General features: G+C 36.9%; 1 protein-coding gene across 1 annotated transcript; it reads left to right on the top strand.

The window, feature by feature from the left end:
• The first annotated feature begins 1,732 nt into the window (after positions 1-1,732).
• On the top strand, positions 1,733-10,465 carry LOC102748737 (olfactory receptor 11H4-like). The gene is given in 2 exon segments (XM_031025168.2): positions 1,733-1,751; positions 9,513-10,465. A coding segment is annotated over 1 exon segment (942 nt). The 5' UTR covers positions 1,733-1,751; positions 9,513-9,523.
• The last annotated feature ends 4,464 nt before the right edge of the window (positions 10,466-14,929 follow it).

Below are 14,929 nucleotides of genomic sequence, written 5' to 3'. Positions count from 1 at the left end.
ATTTCCAAGATCTGTAAAGAACTTCTCAAACTCAACACCCAAAAAAACAAATAATCAAGTGAAAAAATGGTCAGAAGACATGAACAGACACTTTTCAAAAGAAGACATAAAAATGGCTAACAGACACATGAAAAAAAGTTCATCATCATTAGCCATCAGGAAATTTCAAATCTAAACCACACTGAGATACCACCTTACACCAGTTAGAATGGGAAAAATTGACAAGGCAAAGAAACAACAAATATTGGAGAAGTTGTGGAGAAAGGGGAACCCTCTTACACTGTTGGTGGGAATGCAAGTTGGTACAGCCACTTTGGAAAACAGTGTGGAGGTTCCGCAAAAATTTAAAAATAGAGCTACTCTATGACCCAACAATTACACTACTGGATATTTACCCCAAAGACATAGATGTAATGAAAAGAAGGGCCCTATGCACCCCAATGTTCATAGCAGCAATGTCCGCAATAGCCAAACTGTGGAAAGAGCCAAGATGCCCTTCAACAGATGAATGGATCAAGAAGATGTGGTCCATATATACAATGGAATATTACTCAGCCATCAGAAAGGATGAATACCCAACTTTTACATCAACATGGATGGGACTGGAGGAGATTATGCTAAGTGAAATAAGTCAAGCAGAGAAAGTCAATGATCACATGGTTTCACTTATTTGTGGAACATAAGGAATAGCACGGAGGACGTTAGGAGAAGGAAGGGAAAAATGAAGGGGGGGAGATTGGACGGGGAGATAAACCATGAGAGACTATGGACTCCAAGAAACAAACTGAGGGCTTTAGAGGGGAGGGGGTTAGGGGGATGGGTTAGCCCAGTGTTGGATATTAAGGAGGGCACGTACTGCATGGAGCACTGGGTGTTATACGAAAACAACGAATCATGGATCACTACATCAAAAACTAATGATGTATTGTATGGTGACTAACATAATAAAATTAAATTAAAAAATAAGAAATAAAATATATATATATATTGAGTTTTCCAACCCATGAACAAGTTATATATTTACATTTATTTACACCTTCAATTTCCCTCAGCAAAGTTTTGTAGTTTTCATTGTATAGGTCTTTCACATCTTTTATCAGATTTATCTCTATTAAATGTTTTTGTGACTTTTAAATGCCATTTTTTAATATCAGCTTCTGATTGTTACTAGCAATTGCATATAGAAGTACAAAATTTTTGTATATGGATCTTGTATTTTGAAATCTTAAGAAGTTTTGTAAATTTCACTGAATTTTCTATATAATCATTTCACATCTACTGAAAGGAAATCTTATTTGTCAATCTAGATGCCATTTTTTTTCTTTTGCCTGATTACACTAACTTCCAGTATAATCCTGAATAGAAGTGGTGAGAGCAGACATCTTATTTCTGATTTTAAAGGAAAATCATTCATTTTCACCAGTATGATGTTGGATACAGATTTGTGAAAATGTCTGCTACAGATCAAAGAAGTTTCTGTCTATTCCCAGCTTGCTAAGAACTTTTCAAGGATGGGTGTTAGTTGGAATACAGTTTCATAGGTACAGGTATATTACGTATTACTTAGATTTTTTTAATTAATATATAATGTATTCTTTGTTTCAGGAGTACAAATCTGTGATTCATCAGTCTTACACAATTCACAGCGCTCACCATAGCACATATCCTTTCCAATGTCCATCACCCAATCACCCCATCCCCCCCACGCCCCTCGACTCCAGCAACCCTCAGTTTGTTTCCTGAGATTAAGAGTCTCTTATGGTTTGGAATTTGAGAAACAAGACAGAGGATCACAGGGGAAGGGAAGGAAAAATGAAACAAGATGAAATCAGAGAGGGAGACAAACTATTACTGAGATTTTTATGTACCAACTTGGGCATTTAACTACATTATCTAATACAATTTAAATAGGGAAATGTCAAATTTGTTTTAAAGGAAATTCATAACTGGAGACTTATATTTTTACCAATATAAGATCTTATAAGTCACAAATCTTCATTTTATTATTTTCCTTTTATTTTTTTAAAGATTTGAGAGAGAGAAAGAGCAGGGGGAAGGAGCAGAGGGACAGGGGGGAGAATCCTAAATAAACTTGGGACTGAGCACAGAGCCCAACACAGGGCCCAATCCCATGACCCTGAGATCTTAACCTGAGCCAAAACCAGGAGTCAGGGTCACTCAACCAACTGCATCACCCAAGCACCCCATTCTTTTCTTTTTAAATTAATATTTCTCTTCTTTCTTTTTGTACATTTTTGGTTGATACATCAAGTCCTTGGTGGAACAAAAAGGAATATATTAAAGTAAATGCATTTTTTAAAAGATTTATTTTTAAGTAGTTTCTATACCCAACGTGGGACTCGATACTATAACCCCAAGATCAAGAGTCACATGCTCTGCCACATGAGTCAGCCATGCACCCCAATAAATGCATTTTTAATTAAACATGTTGGTAAATAAGTAGTTCCAGGTTGAGTTGCTTAGAAGGTATGGCTTTTTATTAAGATGGGATTTTTATTAAATTAGAATTTTTATTAAGCCTTATCCTTAGCAGGTTAGTATTAAGCAGGCTTCCCCAGCGTTCAGATAAAATGCTCTTTATTGTGACCTCGAAGGTTCTAGGTATCTAATAGTGCCTATGTCTCCAGCCTCATATACCACTTTTTTCTAGAAGGCCAAAATTAACCTTTATTATCTTTGAAAACTCCATAATTATACCTGTACTTGTGTGGAATTTAATTCCCCTAGATTTCTGCATGGCTTATTCCCTTAGTTTAATATATCACCTCACAGGGCGCTTGGGTGGCTCAGTTGTTAAGCATCTGCCTTCGGCTCCGGTCATGGTCCCAGGGTCCTGGGATTGAGTCCCACATCAGGCTCCCTGCTCAGTAGGAAGCCTGCTCCTCCCTCTCCCACTCCCCCTTTTTGTGCTCCTGCTCTCGCTCTCTCTCTGTCAAATAAATAAAATCTTTAAAAAAAAAAAATCACCTGGGTATTAAAGAGGGCACGTTCTGCATGGAGCACTGGGTGTTATGCACAAACAATGAATCATGGAACACTACATCAAAAACTAATGATGTAATGTATGGTGATTAACATAACAATAAAAAATTTTTTTAAAAAATCACCTCACAAGGGCGCCTGGGTGGCTCAGTTGGTTAAGCGACTGCCTTCGGCTCAGGTCATGATCCTGGAGTCCCAGGATCGAGTCCCACGTCGGGCTCCCTGCTCGGCAGGGAGCCTGCTTCTCCCTCTGACCCTCCCCCCTCTCATGTGCTCTCTGTCTCTCTCATTCTCTCTGTTTCAAATAAATAAATAAAATCTTTAAAAAAAAAAAATCACCTCACAAAAACACTCTCTGACCATCTGATCTAATAAATTATGCCCTATCTTACCACCGCAATTTTTGTATAGATACTCTCCATTTTTCCTTTTATATAACTTAGTATCTTTGGTATTATAGATCTTTGTGTGTATCTGCTTATTAACTCTCTCATGATAATGTAAGTTTCACCAAGGGAGGGATATCATAGAGGTAAATGAATGGATGAATTAAATGTACTAACCCCAGATGCCAACTGATTATTCTTTGACCAAAGAGTTAGGGCAAATCACCTGGAACTGTCATCAAATTCATCTGTATCTGTCTTCATCTCATTCTCTTAGAATTACTGGCTTTTGCTCTCTGTCTGCTTTCACCTCTTTTGGGTTGTGCTTCAATTCATGCAAGTGTGACTCCTACCGGGTCCTTTGGTGGATGGATGGTGTTGGAGGGGAGACCAAGACCAAATATGGTTTAGCCAAGTCCACAGGGAGATGGGACTGTTTCTGAATCTGTATCCAGGAACTAGATCAGTGAGTCTGCCACCTGGGCATGTGTCTGCCTACTCAAAGTGGCCCTCTTTGATCATGGGCTTCACGGGGGTTTCACAATCTCTTATCTAGATCCCAAAGCTCCCACAAAGGCACTTTTGTCCATGGATGGCTGCCAAATTATTGGTACTGAGGGGGGATACAAGGCCAGCATTACTAAAGCCAAAAAAACACACTGCAAGGGAATCCTGGGTGGTTCAGTCAGTTGAGTGTCCAACTCTTGGTTTTGGCTCAGGCATGATCTCAGGGTCATGGGATTGAGCTTTGTGTCAGGCTCTGTGTTCAGTGTGGAGTCTGCTTGTCCCTCTCCTTCCCCCTCTGTCCCTCCCTCTCTGCTCCTCCTCACCCTCTAAAATAAATAAAATCTTTAAAAAAAAAAAAAAGACACAACACAAAACGAAAACTACTGCCAACATCCCTGGTGAATATACACGCAAACATTTTCAACAAAATATAAGGAAACCAAATTCAATAACACATTAAAAGGATCATACACCATGATCAAGTGGGAATCAGCCCTGGGATGCAAGGATAGTTTAACATAAGTAAATCAATATATGTGATACACTACATTAGCAAAATGAGGGATAAAAACCATATGATCATCTCAATAGATGTAGAAAAAGCATTTGGTTAAATATGACATCCTTTCATGATTAAAAAAAAAAAAGACTTTTAAAAATGTGAGTGGAGAAGAAACATACCTCAACATAATAAAACCATATATGACAAGCCCACAGCAAACATCATACTCAATGGTAAAAGGTCAAAAGCTTTTTTGCAGAGGTCAGAAACAAGGTCATGGTGTCATGCTTACCATTTCTATTCAACGTAGTACTGGAAGTCCTAGCCAGAGCAATCAGTCAAGAAAAAGAAATAAAAGACATCAAATCAGAAAAAAAGGTAAATTGTTTTTGCAGATGACATGATCTTATATGGAGGAAGTCCTAAAGACTCCGCCAAAAAACTATGAGAACTCTCAACAAATTGAGTAAAGTTGTAGGATACAAAATCAACATACAGAGATCAGTTGTGCTTATATTCACTATGAAATATCTGAAAAAGAAATAAAGAAAATAATCACATTTACAATAACATCAAAAACAATAAAATACTTAAGAATAAATTTAACCGGGGTGCCTGGGTGGCTCAGTTGGTTAAGCAACTGCCTTCGGCTCAGGTCATGATCCTGGAGTCCCGGGATCGAGTCCCGCATCAGGCTCCCTGCTCAGCGGGGAGCCTGCTTCTCCCTCTGACCCTCCCCCCTCTCATGTGCTCTCTCATTCTCTCTCTCTCAAATAAATAAATAAAATCTTTAAAAAAAAAAAAAAGAATAAATTTAACCAAGGAGGTGAAAGATCTGTACATTGAAAACTATAAGACTTTGATGAAAGAAACTGAATAAAGACACTGATAAATGGAGAGATAGTCCCTACTCACAGATAGGAAGAGCCACTATTGTAAAAAGGTCCATAATGTCCAAAGTCATCAAGAGATTCAATGCAATCCCTATCAAAATTCCAATGGCATTTTTTCACAGAAATGGGGGGGAAACATAAAATTTGAATGGAACCACAAAAGATCCTGAATATGCAAAGCAATTCTAAGAAAGAACAAAGCTGGAGGCATCACACTTCCTCATTTCAAGCTATACTACAAAGCTATAGTAATCAAAACTGTATGGCATTGGCACAAAAATGGACACATAACCCAACAGAACAGAATCAAGAGCCAAGAAATAAACCCTTACAAATATAGTCAACTAATATTTAACAAAGGAGCCAAAAATACTCAATGGAGAAATGGTGTAGAGTGTCCTTGAATATCAAGTTCACATACAAGCTACCCCAGTAACCAGCAATGAAGATTTTCTCATTGATCATCACTGTCACCATTTCCTAAGAGTCATATTTTGAAGAAGTGGTTTAAGAGGATCCTCAGAAGAAACCTCAATTTTTCTAAGAAGAAAAACAAAAGACCAATGATAAAAAATCTCTTCTTGTGTTTGCACTGATTTCAAATTTTCCACTCTTAGAAAAGAAAATCATAAAGGAAATTGACAATTTGACTAATTTAGTCAATTAAATGGCTCCTGTCATCTTGGATTTAGATCACACAAGGCAGTCCCTACCTGTTATCAACCACCTGGTCATTACAGTGGAAGACTCCAGAAAAACATAGTGGATTTAACTTTAAAGTGACCAACAGAATATAGTTTCATGCTTCTCTGTTGCAACACTTCACAAGCATTTATTCACAAACATATTTCAGTTTCAGAATTCGAGTCATGGGCAAAACTTCTATTTATTGTACTAATCTCCACAAAGGATGATTCTTTAATGGAATGCAATCTCTGCAATAGAAAGCTTCCTGAAATTTATTCACTATTTCCCCTGGACTCTCTGTTTCCTATGAAACAGAACTAATCTACTAGGAGCTAATCTACTAAAACCTGGATGAGCCCCAAAGACTGGAAAGAGGATGCACTCCAGGGGAAAAGTGAGGAAGCCACTGAAACCACTTGGGGAGAGACATCAAGTTTTAGAGGAATCCCTGAGAGGGATTAATCCCTGAGATTAAACACTGCTTTGCATGTTAAAATGTCTCAGTAAACTCCTAGAAAACAAGCTTCTAAAGCCTCCAGAAATTAAGGAAGTCCATGGGGGCGCCTGGGTGGCTCAGATGGTTAAGCGTCTGCCTTCGGCTCAGGTCATGATCCTAGGGTCCTGGGATCGAGTCCCGCATCGGGCTCCCTGCTCGGCGGGGAGCCTGCTTCTCCCTCTGCCTCTGCCTCTCACTCTCTCTGACTCTCATGAATAAATAAATAAAAATAAAAAACATTTAAAAAAAAAAAAAAAGAAATTAAGGAAGTCCAGTGAACCACATATAATGTTCTCACCTGGAGTTTTCATCATCAAAGCCAATGAGGAGATGATGCCTTTATGTTCAACTCCACTGTGTCCAACCCTGTTTCCAAGCTGAGCCAGGAAATCCATCATTGTATGTAAGAGAAAGGGACTAATTGTCCATATTACAACTACTGCTGTGATATACTACAGACTGCCTTTTACTTTACAAATCTAATTAGACATTGTTCCTCTGTAGTAGTATAGTGTGAACATTCCATATGTGAATACAGGACATGTGCGTTCATTGGGTAAAAAGTCATGCACTCTCTGTGAAGCTTATCTGTAAAATTAAAAGTTAGAGTAAATTATCTGAACCATTTTTCCCCAATTCTATTATTTTTTTTTATTATTAAGGACTATCTTTCTGAAAATAATCTCTTTTTAGGAGTAATCAGGTGTTATATTCTTCTCTCAGACTACCTGAAAAGACAGTATGCCAAGTGAGGGGACATTTGGAAGGAGGCTATGTAATCAAACTATTATTCTTGAGGTGGCCACCCAAGAATGTGATTGGTTGGTTAGTTGGTTGGTTTCTTGTACTAGAAAGGAGTGTATGAAAAACCTAGTCCCCTAGAATTATAGCTCATATAGTGATTTATGAATGCCAAAAGCATGAAAACAGCATTTTTTTATGGTAAAAATGGTGGATTTTCCATTCTAATACCCTACCTATTCTGAGCAAGTATTTTGGAGGCTTTCAAGGGTCGAGTTATGCAGAACTTTATAGAGTCAGTTTAGTCCTTCAGTGATTAAAATAAAAATTGATTACTCTGGATTTTCTATTAAGCTCCCCACCCTTTGATTATCCCATTACTTACCAACGCTTTGACCAAAGATTACAGGAAAAATAATGTTTCTGCTAAACAATTTTACAGGGTATGGTGGTAGAAAAAATGAAATTAAGTGTGAAGTTGTGGTGTATAATGGAGTGTCTTGAACTGTTATTCACATTAAGTAGGCATGGTCCATTTTTCAGAAGAAGGACAAGAAGCACAGATCTCAGGATCCTGGTTTGTAATTTGAATCTTTGAGCCTGGACTTAGTTCTTGAGCAGCAGGGAAACTAGTTTATTTATGCTTCATAAATAACAGTCTGGAAATTATCTACTGAGCACCTTATTCAGTGAAACTGGAAAACAAATGTCTTTCGAGCTCAACATTGATTGGAAAACTGGACAACTTTAGAACATGGATGCTCAAACCTCCTTTTTATACTTCCTTAAAAACCACCCACAGGACTAGTAACATTGAAGTCCAAATCTCTGTTCTTATTTGCCTTTCAAATTTCTTTACCTTTCATTCCTGGCAAAGTTATAACTGGTGATCTCCAATCGATAAGGCAAGAGGTCTGAATTTAACAAGAAAACTCAATATTGAAACTACCATTTCTAAGACTCTTAGTGCTTTTCAATATTAACTAAAGATTACTCTGTTGTTTAAACACAAAAATTTTAACTTTTTTGTTCAATTCTTTACTTTTTTTTATTTTATTATGTTATGTTAATCACCATACATCATTAGTTTTTGATGTAGTATTCCATGATTCATTGTTTGTGTAGAGCACCCAGTGCTCCATTCAATTCTTAAATACTGTTGAAAAGTACATGCCTATCCAAATATTTGAAAATGTCCTCTCCCTTTCAGAAAACAAAATTAATTCTACCAGATAAAAGTGCAGATAAGACCCTATTCAATCTCAGATCCCTTTGTTTTTTCATCCAAAATTACTTACTAAATGAACTAAAACTTTGTACTCAAAACATCATTTTCTTTATTTTAGCTAGGTAGGATCTGAATATGAAGAGTAAGACAGTTCGTTTTTTTATAGCATGTGTAAAAAACATTAAAATAAACACTTGCAAATACAGATAATTGAAAATAATATCCTCACTTATCCTTTAGAGCAAAGATATTTGATATGGTTGGTCTTTTGTGTATTTTTTAGGTGTCACTCAACTGTTAGAGTGATATTTTTTTAAAAAAATCTTTAAAGGAAAATCTAAGAACAGCCCTGAGTCTTGACTGTAGAGATGTCTACAACAATTAATTCAGTTGATTAGACTATTCTGAAAAGCCAATGTCCTTGGGTAAGTTTTATCTCCATGAGTAAGTCAACTAATTTTGTTCTGTTGCCAAAGGTTTAACCCATCCTCACATCAGCTGTCCTCAAAATATTTGCCTTTTTTTTTTTTAAACAAGGTAAGCTGAATAAGAGAAAGTGGATGAGTTTGTACACTGAAGACCCATAATCAACTTTAGGAAAACAAACCAGAATCATAAAAGGTCTTCTTAAGGATCAAAGAAATCAAAAAAGAAAGAAATTTGTCTGGTTGTACCACTGATGTAGAAAATTCTTGCTGCATTATATCCTAGCAAAAGAACACTAAGATTTAGAACCATGATCAATTCAAAATAAGGTGAGAGGGGAGTCTGGGTGGCTCAGTCAGTTAACTGTCTGCCTTCAGCTCAGTCATGATCTCAGGGTCCTGGGATCGAGCGAGCCCAGCAGGGAGCCTGCTTCTCCCTTTCCTCCCTGTTCATCCTCTCTCTCACTATCTCTCTCTCAAATAAATAAATAAAAATCTTAAAAAAAATAAGGTGAGATTTATTCCCACCTGGTCTCAAAATATCTCATATTTTCCTGTAGAGTTTAAGGTCCCTTCTCAATAAAGTCCTTGAAACATGTAGGAAGCAAAGAAACTTGTGTTACACAGATCTTTCTTCTTCATAGGTTTAAGACCAATGAACAGGTCAGCAACACACATTCACACTGTAACTGAGTTTGTTCTCCTGGGATTCCCTGGTTGCTGAGAGATACAGATTTTCCTCTTCTCGCTCTTTTTGGTGGTTTATGTCTTGACCTTGCTGGGGAATGGAACCATCATCTGTGCGGTGAGATGGGACCCACGACTACATACCCCAATGTATTTTCTGCTGGGAAACTTTGCCTTCCTTGAGATCTGGTATGCTTCCTCCACTGTTCCTAACATGCTAGCCAACATTCTCTCCAAAACCAAGGCCATCTCATTTTCTGGCTGCTTCCTCCAGTTCTATTTCTTCTTTTCCCTGGGCACAACTGAATGTCTCTTCCTGGCAATAATGGCTTATGATCAGTACCTGGCCATCTGCCACCCGCTGCACTACCCCACCATCATGACTGGGAAACTCTGTAGAATTCTGGTGTCTCTCTGCTGGCTTATTGGATTCCTTGGCTACCCAATCCCCATTTTCTTCATCTCCCAACTCACCTTCTGTGGACCCAATATCATTGATCACTTCCTGTGTGACATGGGCCCACTGATGGCTCTGTCTTGTACTCCAGCCCCCATTACTGAATTTATCTTCTATACTCAGAGCTCCCTTGTTCTCTTTTTTACTATTACGTACATTCTTCGATCCTATATCTTGTTGCTCAGAACTGTTTTTCAGGTCCCTTCTGCAGCTGGCCAGAGAAAGGCCTTTTCCACCTGTGGGTCTCACTTAGCTGTGATGTCACTTTTTTATGGGACAGTCATGGTAATGTATGTCAGTCCTACATATGGCATCCCAACTTTGATGCAGAAGATTCTCACACTGGTATATTCAATAATGACTCCTCTCTTTAATCCCCTGATCTATAGTCTTCGCAATAAGGACATGAAACTTGCCCTGAGAAACATCCTGTTTAGAATGAGAATTAGTTAAAACTCTTGAGCCAAAGATGTCCATACTTCCAAATTTTAATGATGAATAAGTTGGAGATGTATAAATTTTTTAATGGCCTTTTAGTTCTTACTCTGAGTAATTAAAAGCTTTTCTTTTTCCCCAGAAGTATGCTCAGCTTAAATACCCATGCTGACTACTAAAACCTAAATTCACTGCACATCAACATGCAGTGAAATTTTTCTAAAGGCTATCATCATTGGAGTGATAAAGTGGAACTGCTATATTACAGAAGTCAGACTTTCCTGAAAGATTTGCCTTCAGATTTAGGACAAGTCTAATGACCTTTACCAAATAGTTAAAGGTGCAGTGACTTTTTTAACAGTTTTGTTTAGGTGTAATTGATATACAAAAGGACTGCACATGTTTAATATACATTAAAGGTGCAGTAGATTTTAACTAGCCATGAGACCTTTCTATAACTTTTAACAGACTCTCCTTTCTTAACCCTAGCCTAACAATCTTCTCTAAACATGTTTTCCCTATATTAAAAGAGAGGAGAAAAAAAAACTCTCTTGACCAGTAGGAACTCCTTCAACAAATTTTCTTAGAGGTATAGTTCCTCTATGGTATGTTTGAAATAAAACTTGGATACATGCTAAAAAATCATTTGTTGAAGTTTCTTTTAACAGTTCCATTATTACATGTACCACATTGTAGCATAATTTATTTATTTACATGTATTTCCCCCTGAGAGAGCTCCTTGAGAACAGGAATTGCTTTTTTCCTTTCTGGATCCCTAACACACAGTGACAGAGAAGAAAGCAGCCTCTGAAACTGGGGAATTGGCCTGGCAATTATCACTTAAGTGTTGGTGTTGCCAGGAGCGGGCTTGACACTATAAGTTAGGCCATGGAGTATAAACCTGTTGAACATAAACAATTTCACAAAATGGCACCCTGAGACCAAGCCACTATGTGAACATGATGGATCAAGACCAAAAAAAAAAAAAAAAACCCTCCATAATCATGTCTGAGCAAGAACCGTCCCAACTGTAAAAAATGACCAAACATCCCCTTCTTTAGTCACTTTATTAGTGACTGCTGCCTCTTTACCAAGTAAAGCTTTAGCCCAACTGCCTTTTAGACAAAAATTAAGATACCCAATCATAGAATTTTCTTCCACTTTCTGACAATGTCCAGAGAAAATATTTCTTTAAATTCTCCCCAACATCAACTAAAAGGAGCCCAAATAGTATAATAAATCCTTTCTAACATCTTCCTTTTGGATGCCCCATGTTCCTCATGACATATGTTCTCCCTTCCTGCAAAAAGCCAATAAACTTATCTTTGTTCAAATACAGGTGTGTTCCTGATGGTCTTTGCATGAGCAGGAATCAACAATACTATGATACCTAGCATGGAGTAAGAATTCAAAATGTTTGTTAAATACTTTTATCTCAATTTTTTTTTACTTATGAAAATAATATGCTATGGTGAGTGCTGTGAATTGTGTAAGACTGATGAATCACAGACCTGTACCCCTGAAACAAATAATATATTATATGTTAATAAAAAATTAAATTAAATTAAAAAGAAAAGTAAAAAAAAGAAAATAATATGTAGTTGTAACAAAGTCAAGTAATGAAGAAGTGTATAAAAATGATGGATTTCTCATCTTGACTCTCATCCTCACCAATCCTTCACTCTGTTCCTCAAAGTCAACGTTCCTCAATTCCTCTGTCTGGCACTCAACACACTTCATAGTATGGCTCCACTAAACCTACTTTGTTTTCCTTCCCTTCCCAAATGAACCCTCAGCTCTAGTGAGGCTAGTCACCTAACTACTCCATTCTCTACCATCTCCACACTGTTGCTTAGGCTGCTCTTTAAACCTGGGAAGCCTTCTGGCACTTTGTCTTCTGCTATGCAACTTGACACTTAGATTCTTAGGGTCTTATTTTATAAAATGGGTATATGACTTATATAAAATAAAGTCATAAAGATTAAATGAGACAATTTATGTAGGGACCCTAACACAATAAAAGACACATAGGAGGGATACCTGGGTGGCTCAGTTGGTTAAGCGTCTGCCTGCAGCTCAGGTCATGATCCCAGGGTCCTGGGATCAAGTCCCACATCCGGCTCCCTGCTCAGCAGAGAGCCTGGTTCTCCCTCTGCCTGCCGCTCCCCCTGCTTGTGCTCTCTCTCTCTCTGACAAATAAATAAAATCTTTAAAAAAAAAAAAAAGACACATAGGAGGTTCTCAGCACGTTTGTTCCCCTCTCCTTCCTATCTTTTAAATCTGACCACGGATAATTGGCTGGCTATTCTATCAGATTTTCACCATGCTCATAAAAACCTCTGTTGCCAAATGATACATATACATATGAATTTGTAGCTAATGCTTTAAAGTACAAACTCTAGAGTCAGACTTTCCATATCCTGCCTTATCTGTTAGCTATGTGACCTTGGGCAAGTTGGTTAAATGCCACAACTTCAGCTACTTCACCTGTAAAATAGGATGATAATAATTACAGCTATCTCATGGAGTTATTATGAGTCAATACTTTTTAAAAAAATGAGTCAATACTTTTAAAGCTCTTAGTATTGTATCTGGTAAACAGAACTCAAAAAATATTTTTAAATCAATAAAATATAATAGTATCTTTTAAAGTCAGTACATATTTTACCTCATTCTAATAGGCACAGTGTGTTCCATTATATGAACATACCACAATTTGTTTATCAATGATTCACTTAAGACACTTTATTGTAGTCAATATTTTACAATTAAAATAATACTGCAACTAATGTCCTTAAATATAAGTCTTTATATAGTCACATCAGTATTCCACAAATTAGAGAAAGGATTTCTGGGATATAGGAAATGTGTATTTTTAATTTTGAGAAATATTGCTAAGTGCGATGTCCCCAAATAGTGTTCAACTTTTCAACAAATGGTGTTGGGACAACTAGATATCCACATGCAAAAGAATAAAGTTGGGCCCGTACCTCACACCACATGCAAAAATTAATTCAAAATGAATCAGAGGTATAAATGTAAGAGCTAAGACTATGAAACTGCTGGAAGAAAACATAGATTCAAATCTCTGTGACCTTGAATTATGCAATTTTTTAAAGATATAACACAAAAAATACATTCAATAAAAGGAAAAATAAATTGGACTTCATCAAAATTTTTAAAATTTGTGCTTTAAAGGTTACTATCAAAGTACAAGTTCACAAAATGGGTAAAAATATTTGCAGATCATGTATCTGATAAGAGGTTATTATCCAGATTATATCAATAACTCTCACAACTCAACAATAAAAAGACAAATAACTCAATTTTTTTAAATGCACAAAGATCTGACTAGACATTTCTCCAAATAAGATATACAAATGGCCAATGAGCACATTAAAAGATGCTCAACATCATTACTCATTAGGGAAAGGTTAATCAAAACCACGATGGGATAATACCATTTCATACCCACTAGCACAGCTAGAATAAAAAATGACGGACAACACCAAGCGTTGGCCAGAATGTGGAAAGACTGGAATAGTCACACATTGTTGGCCAAAATGTAAAATGGTACAGCTGCTTTAGAAAACAATTCAGCAGTTTCTCAAATAAATATAGAGTTATCATATGATCCAGCAATTTCCATACATAGGTATAAAACCAAGAGAATTAAAAATATTTTTTTGCACAAAATGTGTAAACAAATGCTCATGGCAGCATTATTTGTAATAGCCAAAAAAGTAAAACAACCTAAAGGTCCATCATTTGATGAATGGACAAAATATGGCATACACATAGAATGGAATATTATTCAGCCATAAAATGGGATTAAGTATGATATTTGCTACAACATGAATGAACTTGGAAAACATTATGCTAAGTAAAGCATGCCAGATACAAAAGGTCACATATTGTATGATTCCATTTACATAAAATGCCCAGAGTAGGCAAATCGGAAAGTATATTAGTAGTTATAAAGGACTAGGCAGTGGAAAGAATGGGGAATGACTGCTAATGGGTGCCCAGTTTTGGGGGGAATGATGAAGATACTCTACAATCAGATAGTGGTGATAGTTACACAACCTTGTGAATATACTAAAAACTACCTACACTTTAAAAGGGTGAATTTTATGCAATGTGAATTATATCTCACTAAAGAACTTGTATGATCATGTTCATTTTCCCATAGCCTCCCCAGCACTGGATCTTATCACGCTTTCTCAATTGTTTGCCAATATGAGAGGTGAGGTCAATATTGTGTTAATTTTCCTTCCTTGAATTGAACATTAAGTGCCATAAGAACTTAGGAAAATGAGATACCAGTATATGCTGTAGACAAATATATTCAAGGAGGAAGTTGTGGTTGATCTGTGGCTTGAAGATAGGAAGAAGAGAGGAACAATATATATTTGTAGATACTAACCCTTCCAGGAAGTGGAGCTTAACCCTTTTTCCCAAAGGGTGGTCTAGACTTAATGA

Source organism: Leptonychotes weddellii, chromosome 9 (genome assembly GCF_054177405.1).
Source record: "Leptonychotes weddellii isolate Sample4059 chromosome 9, ASM5417740v2, whole genome shotgun sequence".
Classification (NCBI taxonomy): Eukaryota; Metazoa; Chordata; class Mammalia; order Carnivora; family Phocidae; genus Leptonychotes; species Leptonychotes weddellii.
Note: the sequence above shows the minus strand (reverse complement) of the source record. Positions and strands in the feature narration are given on the sequence as shown.